This window comes from Melanotaenia boesemani, chromosome 8, assembly GCF_017639745.1.
Source record: "Melanotaenia boesemani isolate fMelBoe1 chromosome 8, fMelBoe1.pri, whole genome shotgun sequence".
NCBI lineage: Eukaryota > Metazoa > Chordata > Actinopteri > Atheriniformes > Melanotaeniidae > Melanotaenia > Melanotaenia boesemani.
Genome location: NC_055689.1, coordinates 23,064,851 through 23,087,798, shown reverse-complemented (window position 1 = coordinate 23,087,798; position 22,948 = coordinate 23,064,851). Strand labels below are relative to the sequence as shown.

The 22,948-nt window shown below is 37.9% G+C and overlaps 2 protein-coding genes across 2 annotated transcripts in view; both read right to left on the bottom strand.

Annotated features, from left to right (window-relative positions):
- Window positions 1-3,055: 3,055 nt before the first annotated feature.
- On the bottom strand, window positions 3,056-7,061 carry tmem236 (transmembrane protein 236). Its single transcript, XM_041993122.1, has 4 exons — window positions 6,808-7,061; window positions 6,339-6,411; window positions 4,676-4,799; window positions 3,056-3,917 (listed from the first exon to the last, which is right to left on the bottom strand). The coding sequence occupies exons 1-4, from the start codon at window positions 7,059-7,061 to the stop codon at window positions 3,280-3,282; spliced, it is 1,089 nt and encodes a 362-aa protein (XP_041849056.1). The 3' UTR covers window positions 3,056-3,279.
- Window positions 7,062-8,492: 1,431 nt separating this feature from the next.
- The window catches only part of LOC121644522 (collectin-12-like), a 48,886-nt gene continuing 34,430 nt past the window's right edge, over window positions 8,493-22,948 (bottom strand). The window contains exons 11-23 of the mRNA XM_041992523.1: window positions 22,705-22,789; window positions 22,419-22,494; window positions 21,288-21,383; window positions 21,017-21,163; window positions 17,149-17,239; window positions 16,755-16,950; window positions 16,291-16,385; window positions 14,291-14,379; window positions 14,016-14,103; window positions 13,871-13,925; window positions 13,590-13,743; window positions 13,093-13,214; window positions 8,493-11,200 (exon numbers count right to left, since the gene is read on the bottom strand). Coding sequence (XP_041848457.1) covers window positions 10,969-11,200; window positions 13,093-13,214; window positions 13,590-13,743; window positions 13,871-13,925; window positions 14,016-14,103; window positions 14,291-14,379; window positions 16,291-16,385; window positions 16,755-16,950; window positions 17,149-17,239; window positions 21,017-21,163; window positions 21,288-21,383; window positions 22,419-22,494; window positions 22,705-22,789 — 1,526 coding nt within the window. The 3' untranslated portion in view covers window positions 8,493-10,968. The remainder of the gene's footprint in view (window positions 11,201-13,092; window positions 13,215-13,589; window positions 13,744-13,870; window positions 13,926-14,015; window positions 14,104-14,290; window positions 14,380-16,290; window positions 16,386-16,754; window positions 16,951-17,148; window positions 17,240-21,016; window positions 21,164-21,287; window positions 21,384-22,418; window positions 22,495-22,704; window positions 22,790-22,948) is intronic.

The following is a 22,948-nucleotide window of genomic DNA, read 5'->3' as shown; positions in this document are numbered from 1 at the left end:
ATGCTGCACTGCAAAAACAGCCATAATTTCTCAAGCTGCACTAATGTCTTTTTGCAGATTACAATATGAATCATTGAGGAGACAGATGAGTGTGGCTGTGGGGAAATTATGGGAAGTTCATTTTAGTTTTCATACCAGAAAATGAAACAAAGCCAGTTTTAATCATTCACTTTGAGTTACAGCTGCCTGTTGGTTATCCCTTTACTCACATTATTAATAAGACCTGTAACCAATATTTCCTCTCAGTGTAGAAATCAATTTCTAACATAAATTTCTGTCTGGGTTTAACTGAATTTATCACCGGCAGTGTATCAACATGTTTGGTGCTATTTTTCAAGTTCCTTCATGCTTTTTGGTTTTGGCAGTTCCTTGAAGCGATTTGTCCCACAGACCCAGCTCATCCATCATGGGAACAAAGACCACTCCACGGTGGGTATAAATCTGTCAGACATGTCCTGGAGGAGGATTGCAGATTACAGCATCTCTCTGGCATCACTGTAACACTCATATCACAAGATTACAGTTCAGTGAATTATCTGTTCAAAGACTTGTACCTCCATGGTTTTATACAGGCAAAAGATGAGGGCAAGATATTAATATGCAACAACCAAGGATACTGCAGGGGTTTTAGAAGTTCTAGCACATAAAGAAACATCTATTTTTCTTTTCTATAGGCTGTAGATGCCCCTGTAATGTTCTTTTTTCAGATATGGTTTGAGTCCAATTATCCCACTATAAGCTTGAAATCAGGGAGAAAATATTCTGTGTAATTTTTCATTTTTGTGAAACGCAACCCAAATGAGAATTATGATCATTAAAAATTTTGAGTAAAATGACTCAACTATTACCATAATAGACTCATGTAAAAGTGCTAAATAGAGTTCTGCATGGCCACTTTCATAACTCTGCTATAATCTCACACTATGAAAAAAACTGGTGTTTCCTTCCAAAACATATATTTAAAGTGTTGTAATGTTCTAGAGGCAGACGTAAATTCTTTTGAATGGTGATTTCTACTTATCTGCAAACATGAATCTATTTGCTTGCACAATATTTATTATTTGTTGTAAATGTGGGGCCATTCTCTTGAGACAGGACCAGTGAGTCTCATACATACTGGTAGTAAACCGCTTCAGGAAATGACTTTTGTTTACAAAAACAAGACTTCTGAGGATGACCGAGTGTATGTGTTCTAACTGTGCTTTTATTAACATCCCTTTAGTCAGGGGCATTATATAGTCTGTTATTTAGTTTATGAGAAAATTAAACCCCCAGGTTTTGTGATGCTTTGGCCAAGCAGGTTTTTTAAAAACATCATTTGAATCTTATTCAGATCTACATGCATCAGGTGTTTGCCATATTCAGGGAATGGAAATACATCCCTAATGCTACTCCAGGTACTGTATCTCCTGGAGTCACTTCCAGTTTGGGGATCACTGTCCTGAGTGCTCCATTGACCACAGCCACTACTGCAGCCTTCACTTTCCAGGCTTTCTCTAGCTCTTCTTTGAGCTAGAGGCTGGTAATGGTCAATGGTGAGTAATGGGAGACCACAGTGTGTTGTATGTCTCAATATATCAACATCTGACAGTACGAAGCCAAGCAAGTACTAACGCTACTTGGGGACTTTTTATCCTAAATACAAAGAAAAGTCTGTTGATGACTTTAGAAATAAACTACTCAACTGTTTTATATGACAGAGTTGTTGTATTAAAGCAGCATCTGTCTCATCAAAACCTCAAATCACCTGAAGTTGATTACAGTAGTTCCTGGTTTAAAATACCTCACACAATAGCAGAGGAATTAATAATTCCATTTGCCACTGATATGGTTTTAACTAAAAAGCAGCAGCCAAAAAACTAAAGATTATTTTGTGTAACCATCAGGATGCATGTGGTAATGGGATTGGGGGTGGCTGCGAAAAACATCTGGGAAACACCAATTTCTTGTGCTCCTTTTTACTGATGTTGCTGTTGCTACATCAATCATGGCTTTCCCCTGCTTCTCACCAATAATCACAATGTTCAGTTGGTTGGCCATTATCATTTTGTCGGTCTGTGTCTGGGGGTCCAACAAGATTTTAGCTCAGTCATTCTCCACTACCTTGGGAAGTTTTTCTTATTTGAAACTTGGGGTCTCCTGTACCCTCCTGATATTAGAAACCTTGGCTTTAAGTTACATTTATTTTTAATAATTAGAAATCCTGTGTAATCATACACTATTTTAATTAACAGGCTAACTTTGCTTCAAGCCCTTTTAAAAAAATCATATTGATAATTTTTCAACTCCCAAATACGACTCATAACAGCATCCTGTAAAGTACTGCCTCCTAAGGGTAGCAAGGGAGAAGTACAACCAATACAAACATCTCATCAGAGCAGATTTTCAAGTCTTTCCCTTTAAGAAGGCGCACAATCCTCCTACACAGGTTATAGGTGGGGTTGGGTGGTGTGATAACATAGAGCACCTTAAATTAATTATGTATTTGTGAGATCAAGACCAACATGTGAAAACTGGGTTTTTATTTCCGACCTCCATTCAGTTAAAAACACAGCACTTTACTCAAACACATTTTCATTACTTGGTTGGACAGAAATCAAAGCTACAAGGTTAGAAAACAGTCATAGTTAGGCCTAAAATACCTTCTTTTTACAACATGAGCTACAAGGACACCTGTTTTGTTTTTTCTTTGTTTTGTTTTGGCATGTCACATGATACATGTCACAAAAGTTTGCATACTCTTTGTATGAAAATATAAGTCATTTTGACCATATGATTCGGCTCATATCAGGCCATATGAGTTTGAGGGTGGACCAACTGAACCAAAACAGAAGTTGTGGGTTGTAACAAGTTTAATATCTTTGAGGAACTGGACAGCTAAGTGGTTTATTTGGGTGAAATTTTACCCACTGTGAAAAATTAAAGCTAAAGGAAGCTATAACAAGCATCAAGATATTTACACCAGCTTAAAAAGACTTTTAAAAAGAATTTTTATTACAATTTTATATATGTTACAAATGAACAGAAAAAAAAGAAAAACAGTGTAGCACAAAACTTAATAAATATATTTAGATTGGGCCTTCGTGGGATGTTTAGTTTAAACCCTGAATAACTTCTACTGTTTGATTTTAATGCTTTTCATCACATTACAATCCAGCAAAATTCTCAACATGCTGCTTGAATTTACTTTAGTGCCATTCTCTGATCATGAAGACCAACTGATCAAACATCCTCACTCCAAACAGCGCCTTCATCAACAACAGACTGCATCCCTCCTCCTCAAAACATGCTGCGCCTTTTGAAAATTCTCAGCTTTGACAATAAAGTAAAGTAGATATAAGTCAGGGTTACCAGGACATTTTTCAGTGGATACAACACAGGTGTGACATAACCAAACACAGCGATGAGAGCAACCCGAATTATGAAGAAAGGAAGATCCTGCAGAGCAACTCCAGTAAAAGACAACAAGGGGCTGTGAGGAGTTACGATCATTCGGAGAGCAGAGAGGAAGGCGAAGATGTAGACTGGGAACACCCAGGCTGAGTAGAAGACTAATGGCTCTCCTGCAACTCTCACCATCTCTACAGTGTCTAACCAGAAGAGGAAACTCTCCACAAAAAGCTCTGACCTTCTATCTTTCTTCCACAGGATGCTCAGGGGACCCGAGTAAGTCCAGGGTTGTGAGGATGTGGAGTACAGGTAGGTAGCACTGGATGTTCGTGTGCCGGGAGGCGAACGTCTGGTGTCAGCGTGGTCCTGCCATCTGCCAGAGATGCTGCCGTTTCTGGGCTCTGGCTGGCCTTGGGTCAAACCGTTCTGGCCTTCATCAGCTTGCACCTGGACAGATATTGTGCTCACCTGTTCCAGGTGGGTGAATACAGGGCTTGACATGTCAAGATCAGGATCCAGGCTGACAGCTGCAAGTGACAACACCAGATGTTATGCTAGTTGTGTTATGGTACTGCCATGTTTTTTTAATAAAAAATACATTTGTGTCATGTAAATCAAAACAGAAAATTGGGTATCTAACTTTCAGGATGTAAAGACCACATGATTATCTGCTATGTTGGCACGTGCACCTGTAGTACCATCAGCATAACAGCACCAATATTACCCCTCTCCCCCAAAAGACTATGCTTTAAAAAGAAAAAAAAAGCCACATTTTTAATAATAAAGTATGATAATGTTTTAGTCACTGTTAAATACTTTATGCATTTAGTAAGAAAAAAATTCCACATACAGATGTTTCAGAGGGGCACATAATATGTAAATCTAACAGTTGCAAACTAATCCTCTTCTTTCTGCTTTAAAATGAATAAATACAGGCTTCAGATAACTTGCCAGTCATTGTATTTTTTATCTTCAGTTACATTTTACATAGAATTGTAACAAAAAGTTAGGTGTGGCCTTTAAAGATGATTTTAGAGTGGTTATGTTTAAAAGCAGGTGCTCTTGGATTGTTCATGAAAGGGAATGAAGTCTAAATTAATGTGATATTAAGAAACAAAATCCTGCTACAATGAGAAAGAAGTTATTTACAGATCTGAAAGTTCCTGATAACATCCATAAAAGGTCTGCGGATCAGACCTAGGATTTAGATTTATTAAAGAAAAGTATACTTCTAAAGAAATGAAAAACTATTTTTAAACTTGATCTTGACAAGATAAAACCTTACATTTGCCTATGAGCTTGAAGGGACGTATCCTCTCTATGATATCCACACAGATGAGGGAGAAAAGCACCAAGGAAACAGGCAACTCTGTGAAATGATCGAACCATTTTCCGCTGTCCAACTGCACCTGCAGTTTGACAACAATGGGAAACAAGAGATGTTACCTTAGCCACCCTAAAAACACCACAATTGTCTCTGAGTGAATTAGTTATTAAAACTGCATCAGCTGCCTGATGCCTCAATGACAACAATGTATGTTGTATTTGATGTTCTACATTCCTGTTGCAGCACAATCAACCGACCTGCAGTCTCAATAATATCAATGATGAAGAGTCTTTGTTGGGATTCACTTATTTTGATTTAGTGAAATTAAAGTTATTGACTGTCAATCTCTCCTTGGTCTGGTGGAAAGGATAAAGACGTCACCAAATGTCTTCCTCAGTGAAGGTAGATCAGGCTGAAGCCATCAGAGGCTTTTCAATGAAATAGCTGAGGATCTACACTTTAAACTTACTAGTAAAACAAACCAACCTGACTCTGAAATCATGAAGGATGAGGAAGGAGGAAACAAAACTGAACCCTGTTCATTATAAATTTTAGCTGAACGGAGAAAGAGGCTTTCCAGTACTCTAAGTTTTATGAATCCATTTAAATTTTACTTCCCTATGATAATAAATGCTGCTGACTGCACTTAAAATGTGGTCAAGAAATATTAGATATATGTTAGAAGCATTTGCAATAGATACATACAGTTTTTCATCCATTTCTGTGACTAAGAATAATATGAACAAGGACAGTGTAACATGCAAGTAGTTTTTTAGTTTTTAGTTGTATTCTATCAAAGTTTGGGTTAATGGCCAACCTATAATGTTCACTGTGGGTTACTGAGTACCTCAGACAGACAGCATGGTCTCGTGATGGCATTTTCTCTGCCTCCTCCTTTTAAATATAACAGTGTCAAAGTCCTTCTTACTAGAAACAGTGGTTAGCAACTAAATAGCTTAGTTCAAATACTTTACTCAAGTATAAATTCAAAATACTAATAGGTACACCACTTTGTACAATTACAAAGCATACACCATCCTGTTCGTGGCCCTCTGTTTTTCTGATGGTTGCTACTTTTCACTTAAAAACACATTGCTGTTGTTGGCTTGTAATGCTTGGCTTTTAAAAAGTTGTCACCCACCAGCTGGTTGCTCCTTAAATATCAATATGAAATATTATAACAGAATTTACTCCCCTGCTCACAAATTACACTGAATTCCAAATATAAGAACTATGTTTATAAAAAATAATTTACCTAAAAAAGTGGCTAAAAAAATGAACATTCATCTAACAAATATCCATTTTACTTCAATTAATCGCTTTGACTCTCAGAGCTTCTGTACTTTAGTAAGATAGAAAGATCTGGATGCTTCTCAGTGAAGCTGGAAAGAATGTGTAGAGCCAGTAACAGCAATGTTTTTCTTCTTCTGTGGTGCAATGTGCCATGTTGACTGCTGTTCAGTAAATAATTACAGCGTCTTAACGCTTTTCCCTTACACACCAAAAATGGCTTGTTTAGAATAAGTATGAACCCTCTTGAAGGACCCCGTTGAAGCATGACAGAACAAAACATCACCAGGTGCGCCTTACTGACAGGATCAATCTATCTTGATGGCTTTACCTTGGAACTGGCTATTAGAATGGCAAAACATGGCAAAGTACTCAGGATGAGATATGCCAGCGCTACTGGTCTCCTAGAAAGAAAACAAAACAAAGTTAATCTTATAATGATCGTGCAATTTCTTAGCCTACATATGCCTACTGCTTTTCATATGCTCATTACCACGTTCTTAGAAACAATTCAGAAAAATAAATTAGATTTAAATTACTAATCGTCCTTGACAACACTGCAAAGGCAAAATCTACAGTTTAAACCACATTCATCATTCATCTGTCTATGGCTCATACAGTCTTTTTTGAATAAAGCAAGACCATCTTACACTTGACGAAAAGAGGCCTTTGTGGAATTTGTCAAATCAATGAGAGAAGCAGATTGATATTTACATGTGTCTGATTGGGTGATGTCATCTCATACTTATTACAATACTCTTTATGGCACGGGCAGAACTTCACTGTGACAGCAAACTCACCACTGTGTGATCTCTGTGATGAACCTCCGCTGCTTTAGGATCGCATACTTTAGAGGAACCCACACCAGCAGGGTCGCAGAGGTCACATAGGCGATAGAAGCTGCCACCACGAGCCAGTAAGCAGTTACATCCCATCCTCTCACATCACGAATGACACTGGCAAATCTCTCCATGACCACAAAGATGGGCACAATGAGAGCTGCAAACTGCAGCACCTCATACAGGATGAGCTTGACCGTCTTCCCCGAGAGCATTGTCCCTGAACACCGGTGGCTGCCCTGGACTTGGAGCTAAAGTATTTGACAATCATCTCCCACAAAATGAGCCTGTAGGGCTGTTGGACTCTGCACACTAACATTGCTTACACTGCAGTGGAGGCTGTATTCTTTTATTACTGAAGTAATGAGGTGGTCATGCTCATCTTTTTATGAGCACAGACAGAAAAGCATTCCTATTCTATAACTTCAAGGAGAGAATTCAAGAAGGTCTCAACTATTTCCTGGAAAAAGTTCAAATAAGACCAACCACACATTCTGATGGTGTACAGATGAGCAAAAGAATAAATCAAAATACACAGTTTGAGTTGGTAGAAAGCCAACGTTAGGATGTCAATAAAAATGTTTCTTTTTGCTCCACTGCTTTAAAAGTCAAAGTGATAAACTCTTCGTTTACAGCTGTCATGTTTACACTAATACATAGATCTCCATCTAGTGGCAAGGAAGAGGAGTTTTGAAGCTCTTGAAAACTAATACATGTGCTAGCAGAGTCTAACACTTGTTAAAAGAAAAGTTTTCTGGGTAAGAAATCATTTTTAAGTTATTGTTGTTCACCTGTGAAAGAGAAAACTTTTCTCTTATGCCTTACTGCTAGTTGTCATAGGTTAGTGAAACTGTGATGAGAAAACTTGAAAGATTTACATATCCTTAGACTCATAAGTTCCCAATAAAGAAGTTAGAGTAAATTAATAAAAATGTTTGAAAATGATTTGTTTTGGAAATTGCCAGTTGGACAAATACACCAAATAATTCAATGATTTACAAATAGTCTGAACACTATATTAAATTACAGTCATGTAAAGACAAATATCAAAAGCTAAAGTGGAGAATCTTGATGTTCATTGATAGATACTAATTTTCAGATGGTTGCAAAGTGTGTTTAAAATAAATGCCACTATTTAAATTACTTCTCCCCACCTTTACTTGAACGGCTCTTTTCTAATGGGAGGACATAAAGAATTTTAAATCTTGATTCATCTTAAATTAGCTCAGGGCCAGAAAAGCCAGCAACATCTCTGGATTTTGCAGAGCTTTCACTTGCAAAAAGCTTCCAAACCTTACCTGAACGTGAGCTCCTTCTGTAAAGAGGCAGAGTAATTGACACAGCAGGTCTGGTTTTGATTCGGACCCCAGTCTATTTACCGCATGTTTCCCGTTTCCTCTTTGCTGTGTCGATCCAAAATTAGACTAAAACTTCTTTTTTTCCAACATTTGATATGGCATCTTATTATTTTATAGGGTTTATATTATTTGTATATCATTCTTTTATATTTACATTTCAATCCCCAAGCTTTGCCACCCCAAAGCCTGTAAAATACACTGAAATATGATCTAACTAATGAAACGTTTTAAAACACCACATTATCAGATGTTGATGAAAAATCAAGCAAGGGGATGTCAAATAGATTATTATGTACATTTGGCCTTGTTTTATTGTGAATACCAATTAATAAGTATGGTTAAAAGAATACATAGAAACAGCAGAGTACAACTTTAGACAGAACCTTTACAATATTGGCTGAAAACCTAAAAACAGGCAGCATGTCAATCCTGTACAAAAAGAAAAAGTAATATTAGGGCTTCAGTCCACAGCTGTGGTGCAACATGATTCTCCATTTAGATGTGCGATGATTAACTGGCTCCTTGTCCCATGGTCCCAGAATAGCTGCTGCTTTGACTATATGATTATTATTATTACTTAACCCTCTTTAAACGAACGTTTTAACATTATTTCACTCCTACTTAAAATTGAAGGAAGCAAAATAATGACTTGCCATCTTGGCATCAGGGTAATGCTTAAAATCAATCTCTGGAGGCATTTGGTGCCCGAGTACTGAGCTTAAATTGAGAGCGGTTTTATATTCTTAAGGCAGCACAGGGGTGGTAAGATGTAGCACATTTGAAACACAAAACCTGAAGAGAAATTTTATGGACACAAATCTGTCAGACAAACACAAAAATTTGCCCAAATCATCTTGAAAACTTCAAAAATTCCTTCATGTAGGTTCGTTCAGTATTATACACAACATATTTATTTTGCATAACATCAGCTTCATGTGATCTGATCAATTTTTGTAAACAGCTCTTTCCCAAAGACTCAAAAATAAATTAAGTGAAAGGTATGATGAGAAGCACCAACCAAACTTGATCTGTAATGCCTCGCACCTCACACTGACTTAAGGAGACTTTGGTCAAAAGTTGTTTACAAATCCCAAAGTTAACTGTCCACAATCATAGCAACATATTTTCAGTTCTGCTCGAACTGAACTCATCTTAGTGTTCACACGGCTCTGAGAAAGGACAGGATTAAAATATGTGGGGGTTCAGTCAGTTCTCACATTACCATTTAACCCTACAGTACAATAAGAATGTATCTAACAGAGAAATGTCCATGACTGCATGGGAGCAATTTAAATATACAACTAAGTTCAGCAGGATATCACATATCCTGCATTATTCTCTGAATACATACATCCTGCAATGCTTCTCCATTTAAAATATAACAATTATCAGAGCATAAATTAAAATGCACTACCAAAAGAAAAAAGTAACATTTATTTTTTAACACTGAATAAAAAGATGCTTTAAAGACTGGAATTCTCAGAGAATTTTCCCCTTTGTAGCAAAGTCTGTGGTACCAGCATGTTAGTACAGCTCTGATGGAGACGGCGTGACCCCTGCATCCACCACAACAGGATGCAAATCTTCTCAGTTTAAAACAAACTCTGCAGTATGAAGAAAAGGCCCAGTAATAGAGAAAAACAGACTTTTCCAGGAAGGTGAGCATACCCTCCGCCTCCGTTCTGTCCTCTTTGGCTTTCACACTGCAAGCATGCTGACCGCAAAGTTTGCTTTAAAGTCTGAGACAGACACCCAGCGCTGTGCTAACATACAACCCACCTCAAGAGGTCATCCTGTGGCTTCACTATTATCTCAGTACAGTATTTACAAGAGTGATGTGCATGCTTCAGTTCCTCTTGTTCCTTTTATCTCCCAAAAAAACAAAGTGGCTTCAGTTTTCAGTACTTCTAAAACTTGACATGTGAAGGGTGAAGCAGTCTGTCTAAGTAGCAGTCACCTCAAGTTTTCAGCTTATTTCAAAATCCTCTTTTTGATTTAAATAACGGAAATAAAATGTACATTTGAGTCAGCTGCATTAAAAAGCAACGCAGTTGATGTTAGCGTGTGAGAAGGCTGTGGCATGCTGTGGATTTCTGGGTTTCTGTGTGGATGGGGGTGAATTATCACGTACTGCTGAGAATGTGTGAAGCAAGTAGTGCAGATGTGTTTGTGTCTGCATCCACTGCTGTACACCTGCTTGTAGTCTGTATTGTGTGTGTGTGGCTAAATTACAACTGTAAGAGCTATGTTTAGTACCAAATCAGGCAGCTCTTTCCAGGAAGTTTCAGAGGACATTTTTTAAGAAATTTCAGACCCATAAAACAAATGTTACCACAAAATTTTCAGTATAATTCAAAAATGTCAGTCCTGCAACATATAAATGCATGAAGTATGCAACTAAAAGCTGCTCTGTGTCTAACATCTGAGACAGCAAAGACACTGAGGACAAGAGTGAAAATGTAAAAATGTAATTAATCAAATAAGGTGTATACTTTCCCACTATGGGTCAGCTCCATGAACACATCTTAACCAGGGGTGAAGTAAATGTATATGTCAATGTATATTTACTTAATTTAAACACAAAGTACTCCAAATGTCAGTGTTAGTCTATTCTGTTTGCATTTTAAACCATCTGATGCTCTTTGATTTAAAAACAAAAATCAAGACATAAAAAAAAAAAAAATCTACAAGAACTATTTGATCAGGTGTGGTGTATGTGTCTGTGTGTATATATACTGTATGTGTGAGTTTAACTGTAGGGGCCCTATAGTAAGGCTTTCTCCGAGTAAGGGGCCTGCGGGGCGTCTGATGGAGGTGCTATGCTCGTCCCAGAAGGGGTGCTGTAGTTTGCCGTCTGCGTCATGCCTGCAGGAGTTGTGCACGGTGCAGGGCATGAGCCACTAGCCGGGTTGGGGTAAGACTGAACATCTGCTGGAGCCATAGTGCCTGGAGCAACAGTGTAGACTGGTGGCTGGCCCATGTACATATGGACGTCACTGAGGAGAAAAAGGAAGAAGTTTTTATTATGTTACTGAGATTAAATAGTAAATAGGAAGGGGATGTTTTCAGACATAAGATATTGCTGGTTTTACTGATCAGTCCACATGACAGCATTCTGTCACTTGAGATAAGGTCGCTTTCATGCACATAATCCCCTTCATATAGATTACAATGACACATATGGCCACAATTCACATACAACATTTGCTGTGCACCACTGAAGTTTAGAAAAATATGTATAATACTATGCATGCATACTATGACATATGCATGATGTTAGAGAGCCACAAAGTGTACACAACACACCTGCAGTGGATGATAGCAGTTGCAAATAAGTCTTTTCTATATGTAGTAGCTTGTTTAATAGGTGGTATTAAAAGAATCTTAGTCATCTGCCCTGAATAACAACAATTAGCATGGTTATCAGTTGCAACTGTCCCTTTGCTTTGGTTCTCTTGAGACTGCAGCTCAAGCATAAATACAACCAAAAGACAATAGACAACATGTAGTTCATTTCCATTTGTTTGGCATAATTGCTTTAAAAAACTGCCCCTGATCAAGATAGAAAGAACCACTAAGAAGTAAAGTTCAGACAGAGATTATTTAATGTTGTAGTCTGCAACTCCATATTTAAAAAAAAAAGGAGCAAAAGTCACAAATTGCTACTCAGCTGGTTTTGAGTTACTGAGTTATTTTGTCTCTGTCAATATTTTAGGATTTTATTGTTCACTTCTGAGGCTTTAAATGAACTTGTTCCTAAATATGTCTCTGATTTATTGGACTGTTATGAGCTCTTTGAACTGCTGAAATGTGTAGACGGAGCCCTGCTGGTTACTCCCACACCAGTTTGTGACACAGGGTGATCCGAGTTCTTGCCATTAAAGCCCCAACACAATGGAGCTCTGCCAACTGAACTCACACACACTCGGTCTCCGGTCTTAAAAAAATCTCTTCTTAAACCCTTTTTACTATGTGAACTCTTACAGAAATATCAGCTTTTTTTTCCATCTTGCACATTTTAATACCTTTTGCTCCTCTGTTCCTGTTCTGTAGGTCATGTTTTCATTTTATCAACCATCTTTTTTTTTTTCTTAATGTAAAGTTCTTTGAAACATTGTGAAAAATTTGCATCCCCATTAGCTGCCACTAAGCTGGTAGCTACTCTGCCTGGGGTCTGGATAACTGTAATAGAGGCACTGACATTTTTAGTGTAGTGAGAATGTTGCATTCAAAGTCCGATTACACTGACTTCCTTTAGACCAGTGGAAAAGATTTAAGTTTGCACAGACCACAAAAAGTCAGAGAAGAAATACAAAAATAAACCATGTCCAAACTTCTTCAAATACACCCCCCCCCCCCCCCCCCCCCACACACACACACACACAATATGTGAGAGATTAAAAAGGAGAGATCAGTCTTTGACAAATGGCTGATTTTATCTCACAAGCCACTTACAAAACCATTTACAGCTACAACAAAAAGTCATGCAACATTAAGGGTAGATAAACTCTAAATAAATAAAAATTAAAACCCCGTTTTACACTGGCCAAAAAAAAAAAAAACCCACTATCATTCACCTTTTCAGTGTTTAATCACCATTTAATCTTGAGTCAATTGAATCTGTAACTGATGTGGATTTTTAAATCTGCTTTAGCTTGGCACGACATTGAAGGGAACACATGTTTTACTTTTATGTTTTTGTGTAAAAAAAATTACAAACTAAATGATTTTCCATTTTCTCCTTAAATAGTACCTAGAAAAATGAATTGAAACTCAGGGGAAATACTGTAAAGGGACACGAAGAAATTGGTGGCAAAGATTAGCATTAACAGCTTGTAAAGGGCTTTAGTGCACCAAAAAACTAAGACGGTGGGGATGTGAAACTCACCTGGGAGTTGGTTGACCAGGAATTGGGGCTCCAGTAGGAAGTTGCTCTATAGGAACAGTATATCCTTGTACCCCTGTACTACCCATGGCATATGAACCTGATGCAGGCTGACCAGGGTAGACCTTCATCATGAAATGAAAACAAAGATACTTTATGAGCTGATGATTAACTGATGTCAATTTAATCCAGTAACACCATTTTAAAAAAATGGAAAATTAAGTCAAGTATTAAAGTTCACATAAACCACACAACACATGCAAGACACTGAATTATAATTATACCCACAGCACTAAGGCGGCACACTGGAATCTACTTGTTTTTTCCTCACTGAAGGCCATTAAAAAACTAGACAATTTTAGTTTAATTTGTTAGGTGTGAGGAAACACTAAACACCAAAACAGTTCACACCAGCGTAATTCCACAAATTAATCTGAAATACCCCAAAACAAAATCCTGTGAAAATTTTATAAGTCATATTCATGCTGAGTTGGCTTCACCTGCTGTGCTGCGCTGGCAGGCTGCTGCATGTAGTACTGCTGGCTCTGCAGCTTGGCATACATGGCATAAACTGGATCTTCATTCATCAGTTTCGCATACAAAGACAACGCCTCCATCACCTTCACGTTCAGCTCTGACAGTTCAGAGTGCTTCCTGATCATACAACAATAAAGCCAATAAAAAATCCTCAGAGGACATTTAACAAATTCTTGAAGTTCATCTTTCAAAATTCCAGATCAGAGCTTAGAAAATACTGTTTTCAATTATTCCCATTATGTACCTGTCTATATCCTCCAGCTTCTGATCAATGAGGGGGCCCATCTGATTGCAGGCACCTGAGGGGGGAAATATTTTTCATCTGGAAAGACTTAACAGATTTGTAACTTTTATCTTTCATTAAAATATCCACTTAAATTTCAGTTTACCTTCCAGTTGTAGTAACTCAACGCTGTCTGACTGGTTGTCTGTTGGATCTGCACTTTGAATCATCTGCAGTAGCTGGTCCATTTTATCCTGAAAGGTTTCAATAAAGTACTGCCTCAATTATATACTGTTCTAAATACACCTTGGTATAACTAATTAGGTTAGGAAGTTGTTAAAGCATTTAAATTATATCAAAACAAGGTCGTTTTCTATAGATGTGACCATGATATGTTGAATTATCTGAATTGTATGAAAATGCACACAGAAAGAAACTTACCTCATCTATATACACAGGCTCCTGTTCAGGCTCTATTGTCTCCACCTGGATGTCCTCACTGAACTGTACTGTCTTCTTCTCTGTCTTCACTACAAATGTGTAGATAACAGCAGGAAAAACAACAGTTCCAGTGATCAGTAAGAAGCACATGAGAGATGAAAGTAAGTGGACTCCATCGCCAGTAATGGTCTGATCGAAGCAAAGAACACTGGTGCAGAAATCAGCTTGTATCAGCTTACAACTTAATCACACATAAATACATGTATATAGACACCTGCACAATTTGAGCTACCTGATAAACAACAACACGAGACATGGATTAGACAAAGCGGTACCGAGCAAAGTATTTCATTGTGAAGGATATTGGTGTTTTTCTCCTATCAATAATCAAGAGTGTGGTTTTCGATGTGAGAGCAGACTTTCTTGCTTTCATACTGAAAAATAATAACTGCCCTCTTTCAAATATTAAAGTGTTTTTGCTTACATGCTGTTGTGATTAAAAACTTTATTGGCTGGAGCAAGTTTAATGATCCTTTCACAACAACCCAAGAGCACAGAAAAAACAATATCTAAGAGCCAAAGCTTCAAGAGAGGACAGCAGGAATCTTGAGTGTGAGGATAAAATTTCACGCTTGAGTTCAGGAGAATTGCATCTGCAACACTGTTTCCCACAGTTTGAGACACAAGCACTGAGAAGCTGCGAGGAGAAAGGAACAGAGTATTTGTGCAGCTCTAAATGAAACATTTGAAGCACTTATTGGGACAAAACTTATCACTGATGTCATTTGGTTACTCTATTAGTTTACCACACGGTGCACTTAAGAACTGAATAAAGAGTTTTAGCGTTTTTAGAGTTTTAGTTTGATGAGCTGCTCTGAGCCTTCTTTGGTTCTTACTGTCACCTTGGTACGAGTTGATTTTAGCTTCATTTGTCAACTGAATGAAGGTTTCAAACTGCTTTGTCTTTTTAGAGAGGCTTTTCAGGGGTAAAGTCTAGCTTCACTATCCTAAAATTTGGTGCATAGATTATATTATTCGAGCCATCTGTGTTTATTTTCTTCCTGTTAATTGTGAATACTGATATGCCTACCTCCTGGAAAGTGTTCTATAGTAGGCTGGCTGTTGGGAAGAGGTTTTTCTTCACCATTTAAAGATCCCGTCATCACACACCCCTGCTTTCTTCAGTATATATCTAGTAGTTTTGTGTTACAGAGCTCATCAGTGGAGTTTTTCTGAATGCACTGGACTGTTGCTCTGGCTTCATTTGAGAGAAAGGGCACAGTTTTCTGTTGGAGCACAACATAATTGTTTGCAAACAGGAACATTTTGAGTGGAAAAACAAGAAGTCTACTCTCAAACAAAAAAACTAGAGGGTATTTGTTTAGTGTAATTTTTTAAATGGATAAAATACAGCAGCAAGTGATTAACAAAGTACAACAAAGAATTAGATGAAAATGGACTAACTCCAAGAACTTTTCTTGAGTATTTGGCAATTTCTTTACACATCTTATTTAACTACCACACACATCAGTTTTAAACAAAAATGTGTGTGTGTGTGCGTGTGTAGACATGTGCATGCATTTCTTTTTAGTTCTGTGGCAGCAATTGAAATACTGACCTGAGAAAGAAATTATGCAAAGAAAATAGAAATGAAACGGGTCCATTCACATCACAGTACCAATAAGTCAAAAATCTGTATAGATAAAAAGGTTATCTATCAATACTGCAGATATTTAAAGTTAGATATAAAATTAAGTCTGAAGCTTTTTCTAGTGAAAGACAGTGTTATCAGATAGTGTAGCTGTTAAGGAAGTAAGAACCAGTCTTTCTTTTCCTGTTGATGTCAACAATATTTTGACTAACTGTCTTTGTTGATGCACTTTATTTTTTTCCCAGCTCATAAGTGACTCAAACATCTTTTAGTCCAGGAGCTATAAAGCTACATCACTCATGACTAAAAAAGGGGTGTGTGTTTTGATTGTGTGTTTGCTTTTACTCACTCATCTCAGGCTCTGCAGTGAGATCCGCAGTGACAAAGTTGGAAGGGAACAACCCGATTCCCTGGTATGTTTCCCCTTTCCACCAGTTGGGGTCACTGAGAAACAACAAACCACAAAAATGTGAGCAGAAACTGAATCTACTGTGCAGCCAGACGTCTTACAGGAGATGCAAACAGATCCCATGCTAAAGATGAAGCAGTTCAGATATTGACAGTTTAAAGAAGGTAAACATCCCAAATGTTAATGAAATCCTGAAAAGACATTGCAGAAATGGCCAGGTTTAAATCACGGTTGAGATGTGACACAGTGATGCTTTAAGTTCATGATGCTTTCATATGGAAGATATGCAATTTTTTTTTTTTATTTAACCAGGTCTCACAACGAAATGTAACTAAAACTAAGAACATCTATAATATATTACAATTATTTGACAATTAACAGTTTCTATTTGTGGAAACGCGCACCTGTCGTCCAGGATAGTGATGATTTCTCCTGATTTAAAAGTGAGTTCATTGTCCTCTGCAGCCTCAAAGTCGTAGATGGCACGGACTTTTCTGCCATCAGGCTTGTGTGTGGAAAGCAGGTTGGAGGTGTTTGGGTAAAGGCTGGACAAGGAGGTCTGTGACTGCTGACGTGTCTCCTTCAGTGACAACTCGATAGCTGCATTCAACAGGGACAAATGTGGTTTGCTGTGCATTTTACAGATCTTAAATGCCTGTAATTAATTTATCCAGTGCAAGTAACAAGTTAGACTAAACTAGTAATGACTAAAGGGTATGCACACCAGGAAACTGAAAAGCATCTGCAGGCAGGTTAGCCATTTCCAGAGACTGCTAAGATATTTAGAGGTTCTTTTACCTTTGGCCAAGTCTTCTTCTTCTTTTTTGTTTGTCGAGGTGGAGGGATCCTTTGCAACTAAAGCTGGGCTTGCTTTTGCTTGTTCTGCTGCCTGTAAGAAAATAATTATTAATCAGATAAATTATGATGATGTTTGACATAGAGGGGTGAAAATAAAGGTACAGGATGAATTTCCTATTTAACTATGCTATTGTGGGTTTTTATTAATTTTTTTAGGACTTTTAAAATTAGATTTAGAAATTAGATTATTTCATTAATATTAATTTTTTTCTACTCAAAGCGATTTTGTAGTCCACATTTACTTATGCCAAAGTTACCAGTAGACAAGTCAAAATGTGCGGTTGTTGGGTGTATCATCGCCCCCCGGCATCAGAGCCTCTTCGAGGTGCCTGGTTGGATTTAATTTTTCACGGAAATGTACTGACATCAGTGGGAAAAGTCCTTTTTGTTTGCACGAAGCACTTTAAGGATGAGTGATTCAGCAACCTCCACCAGTATTAAGATGGATTTGCAGAAAGACTGCGTCTGAATGAGGGGTGAGTTTCTTCTCTCTATGGAAACGACAGACACATCAAAGCGGTAAGCTCCAAATAACGCTAAAATTACGTCAAGCTTTATTTTAGACATGCATTTTGTGTGTTGATATGATTTACCGGCCGTTATTTTGACAGTATTAGCGTTGTGCATTCTGCTTCTGTTAGTGCTGTGTGCTAACTTTTAGCTTCTTACCTGAGGATATAACTGTACTGTGTTGTTACGGCTGACTGTCATTTCTCTAATGACTCTCTCATTTTGCATGTAAATGCCTGTGTGCCACCACCCACTGGAGATTGGTTATGCCCAACACCCTACTTTCTGCCTGCTGAGGCTTGACTCCATCCAATTACACCTTTGCCTCCTACCAGCTGACTGGTTAATTGCCTGGCCAATCCTCAACGTTGCAGCCACACTCTGGAGAAATATAAACCGGCTGAGCTGTGAATTATTTGGCAAGTGTTTGGCACAGACAGTTTGCCCTTGGCTTGTTGGAACTTGGTGACTTTGATTGTGTGCTTAGCTGGTGGTATTTTTGTTAGACAGCTTAGTACTTTTCCAGCAGTGTTACAACTGTTTGGCTTTGTTTTGTGTTTAGTTTATTGATTAGGAGTCTTGTTTTCTTTTCTGGTTTTGATAACAAGTAAAAGCTCTTTTGGCTTCTCTTTAAGTTGTTTTGTATAGTTAAAGTACTTTAGAATTGTTAATGTTAGAATGTGTTGGGCTAGTTTAGTTTGTAGTTTTAATTGTATATAATTTTTACATGAGCACAGTTATTGGCGCTGCTTCACCTTTTGTTATCTTAGATTAGTAGGCCAGTTTTCGTTCACTAATTTGATTATCCCTGGGTTTTGTTTTCAACTGGCTGACTTTGAGACACCCATTGTGGTTATATCAGGCATTTTTCCCAAGTCACTAAAGATAGCTGCTATTAAGCCACTCCTAAAGAAAAGGACTCTAGACGCCTCTATAATGAACAACTATAGACCTGTCTCTAACCTCTCTTTTATTTCCAAGATTATTGAAAAAGTTGTATTTCACCAGCTTCATGACTTTTTAAATGAAAGTGGAAATCTTGATAAATTTCAGTCCGGCTTCCGACCTCATCACAGCACTGAAACAGCTCTGGTCAAAGTGTTAAATGACATTAGGTTGAATACCGATTCTGGTCAAGTATCAGTCCTGGTTCTGTTGGATCTCAGTGCTGCGTTTGATACTGTAGATCACAGAATCCTGTTGCACAGGCTGGAAAACTGGGTTGGACTTTCTGGAGCGGTCCTTAACTGGTTCAGGTCCTATTTAGAAGGCCGGAGTTATTTTGTTACGATCGGCAGCTATGAATCCGAGCGAGTGGCCATGACTTGTGGAGTCCCCCAGGGGTCAGTCCTTGGACCTCTTCTGTTCAACTTGTATATGCTCCCTTTGGGTAAAATATTACAAAACTATAGTATTAGTTATCAAAGTTATGCAGATGATACACAACTTTATGTGTCTCTGTCACCAGATGACTGCAGTCCAATAGACTTAATGTGTCAGTGTCTGGAGCAAATAAACACCTGGATGAGGGAGAATTTCCTACAATTAAATGAAGACAAAACTGAGATTATTCTGTTTGGTAGCAAAGAGAAGAGGGTCAGCATTGGCAAACACCTGGAGACTCGGGCTCTTAAAATTACCAACCAAGTTCGTAACCTGGGAGTGTTGATAGACTCAGACCTGACTTTCAGCAGCCATATCAAAGCTGTCACTAAGACAGCTTTTTACCAGCTCAGAAACATCAACAGAATTAAAAGTTTAGTCTCCCAGAAAGACCAAGAGAAACTCATCCATGCATTCATCTCCAGTAGACTGGATTACTGTAATGGTCTTTTAACAGGACTTCCTAAAAAGAGCATTAAACATCTGCAGCTCATCCAGAACGCTGCTGCTAGAGTTTTAACCAGGACTAAGAGATCTGAACACATCACACCAGTTTTAAAATCTTTACACTGGCTTCCAGTCAGTCACAGAATAGATTTTAAAACCCTTCTGATCATTTACAAATCCCAGAATGGTTTAGGCCCAGAATACATCTGTGATATGTTCAGAGAATATAAACCTAGCAGAGCTCTTAGATCCAAAGACTCTGGTCAACTAGTCCAGGCCAGAGTCCAGACTAAACATGGAGAAGCAGCATTTAGCTGTTATGCTGCAAACAAATGGAACAAACTGCCAGTGGAGATTAAACTTTCCCCAAATGTAGACATTTTTAAATCCAGGTTAAAAACTTTTCTTTTCTCATGCGCCTATGCATGAAATCTGCACGGTAACTTTTTTTTTAACATATCTTGCTTTTAATCATTTTAATGTAATTTATTATTTTATTGTGATTATGTGTTGATTATGTGTTGATGCCTTTTACTATTCTAAATATCTGTAATGTCTTTGTTTTATGTAAAGCACTTTGAATTGTCCTGTACATGAAATGTGCTATACAAATAAACTGCCTTGCCTTGCCTTGCCTTGCCTTGCCTTGCCTTGCCTTATATTGTGTTTCTGATGTGGGCAGCTCCGCTCACCCCAACATTTATCTGTTACCACCATTTGTTACTTCCCCATTTCCAGCTTCCTTTTTATTAATATCTTTCCACAGTACTCTTATTTGTTACACTCTCTCATACCACTATAGTGGGTCATAACGTGTGCTTGGAATAATTTTTTTTTTTTTTGCCATTGTGTGTAGTGGAACACATTATCCAAATGCATTCAGTGACTTTCTTGACGCTCGGGTTGGCTAACTCCTTAACAATGTCAAGGCCTTGTTTATCTTATTCATATTGTGATAGTGTGGAAAAAGTAGTGTTGGGGGTGGGGAGACAACAACTGGTAGAGACGGCATGGGATGATGACAAATACATGGAAGTGTTTGGGGAACTTATCAGTGAGGGACGAACGGAAAGGAAGAGAGGAGGACTCAAATATGTAAGGCTGGAAGGACACGTTTTCCGTTGACATCTCTAGTAAACGTGCCGGCAGATAATCATATTGCTGCTATCAAACTACAAAAATAGCCGAATGGGTTGGAGTGGAACTCTCTGCGACCTGGAGGGAGGTGGGGCATTAAATGCCTCATTCACATTTAAAGAGACCGCACCAAAGCAAGTCACTCTAAAGACGAGCCTCAGAACAGGGGTTGACGAGGGGTGTGTGGAGCTAGAAGAACCAGGAATTCAGACCAAAGCATTGCGGTTCTACTTTATGTTGACCATAAATTAATGATTTACATGTGAAATGGAAGGATTTAAAAGCATATGTCCACTTTAAAACCAGTCAACTGCACTACTGATAAACCTACCTGGGAACCCACAGCAGGGAAAGTAACGCCCTGCTCACGTAGATTCTTGATCATAGCTGAGATCAGACTGAGTTGTGGGTCATTGCGGAAGTCCTCTGCCCACTCCACCATCAGGGCCTTCAGCTTCTCACACACTTTTGGGTGACCCTGCAGAGAGTCATTAACAGGCAGGTGTTACAAAAGCAAAGATACAGTATGAGGCTATTTAACCCATCACAAATAATGTGGCAAGCATGGAGTAACATATGGACAATAAAATTTGCAAACAAACCTTGTTTAAGACATTACTGACTTCACTTGCAAACTCTCTGGAGCAAACCTCCAAGTGGAATACTTTCCCACAGTTTGAGACACAAGCACCGAGAAGCTGCGAGGAGAAAGGAACAGAGTATTTATGCAGCTCTCAATGAAACATTTGAAGCACTTATTGGGACAAAACTTATCACTTAGTTACCGCACAGTGCACTGAAGAACTGAATAAAGAGTTTTAGCAAGATCAGGAAATATTTGTAGACTTAGACAATTTCTTACTAAAGCTTTTACCAAAAACAAAACAAAATTGCTAATGCATAGATAAAATGGGCTTGACAGACTATAAGCTTTAACTTAAATGTTAATCAATATGAGTTTTTCAAAAGCAGGATATTCCACCTCATAAAAAAAAAATACCTAACAGCCAGTCAGCTCTGTACCTTGAGGCTGAACTGTGAATCCTAACACACTTCAGAATTCATCTAGATGCTCTTGTGCTTCTGTCATATTATAAATAAAAGCTCCAGAGACGATACCAGAGGAAGCATATGACTTCACACTGCCTCCAGGTAATTAACAGGTGATTCTTTGGGTGATGAGCTGCTCTGAGCCTTCTTTGGTTCTTACTGTCACCTTGATACGAGTTGATTTTAGCTTCATTTGTCAACTGAATGAAGTTTTCAAACTGCAATGTCTTTTTAGAGATGTTTTTCAGGGGTAAAGTCTAGCTTTCCTATACTAAAATTTGGTGCATAGATTATCTTATGAGCCATCTGTGTTTATTTTCTTCCTGTTAATTGTGAATACTAATATGCCTACCTCCTGGAAAGTGTTCTATACTAGGCTGGCTGTTGTGAAATAAAAGAAACAACTTTTAAATACATTGTTTTTGTTATAAAAAAACAAACATATGCAACATATTAGAGTTACTATTAGAGAAGATATTAAGTCTTAATTCCAAAACTCTTTCCTCTATGATTATTTATAAACTTACACTGAAGTTTTAACTTTAAGAGCATCTTCATTACATAAGTTTAATTTGGATTTGTTTATGGAAGCAGACAAAAATAAAAATTATTAAATAAGTGTCCAAAAACTTCTAGATTTAAGTGTATAAAAAAAGATGTCTTTGTGTTTGTAATCCACTTACGGTCAGTGCCTGCATGGCTACGTGGGGATCCTTATGGTTCACTCTTCTCATTATAGAGCGGAGACATTCTTTGGGCCTGTAACAAGAGGAGAAACGAAAACTCTAAAAAAAAATATATGCTGAAAACGTAAGGACAATAATGTCAGATATTTTCTTATAATTTCCAAAAACCTGAATTTCTCTGAATTAAATCATCAAAATATGGAAACAGATTTTTGAATATAGAAAACTAAAAATCTCAAACATGTGTTTGTCAGCAACTCAGAATTGATGACGGCTAAGTTACCCAGTGCGTGACTGCCCTATCTTATCACATATGTCCAGAATGAGGCCCCAGTCCTCGGCTGTGTTCATCTCGCTGGTTGCTTTCTCTGTAGGAAAGAAACACAATAGATAGCATGAGCAGAAATCTCAACTATATCTGCGGCATTTTTTTCCTTTATTGTTCTTTCTTTTTTTGGGAGGTGGGGTTAACAAGATGACACAAAGTTGTAGTGCGAGAAATCTGATGCATGGGTGAAGTAAGAACA

Bases quoted from the DNA above. Each gene is read 5' to 3' on its own strand.
- tmem236 (XM_041993122.1), bottom strand. From the start codon at position 7,061: ATGCTCTCGGGGAAGACGGTCAAGCTCATCCTGTATGAGGTGCTGCAG. The intron at 6,412-6,807 runs GTGAGTTTGCTG...TTTTCTTTCTAG, and splicing joins ATCACAGAGATCACACAGTG to GAGACCAGTAGCGCTGGCAT. The intron at 4,800-6,338 runs GTAAAGCCATCA...GTCAAACTGCAG, and splicing joins TTCTAATAGCCAGTTCCAAG to GTGCAGTTGGACAGCGGAAA.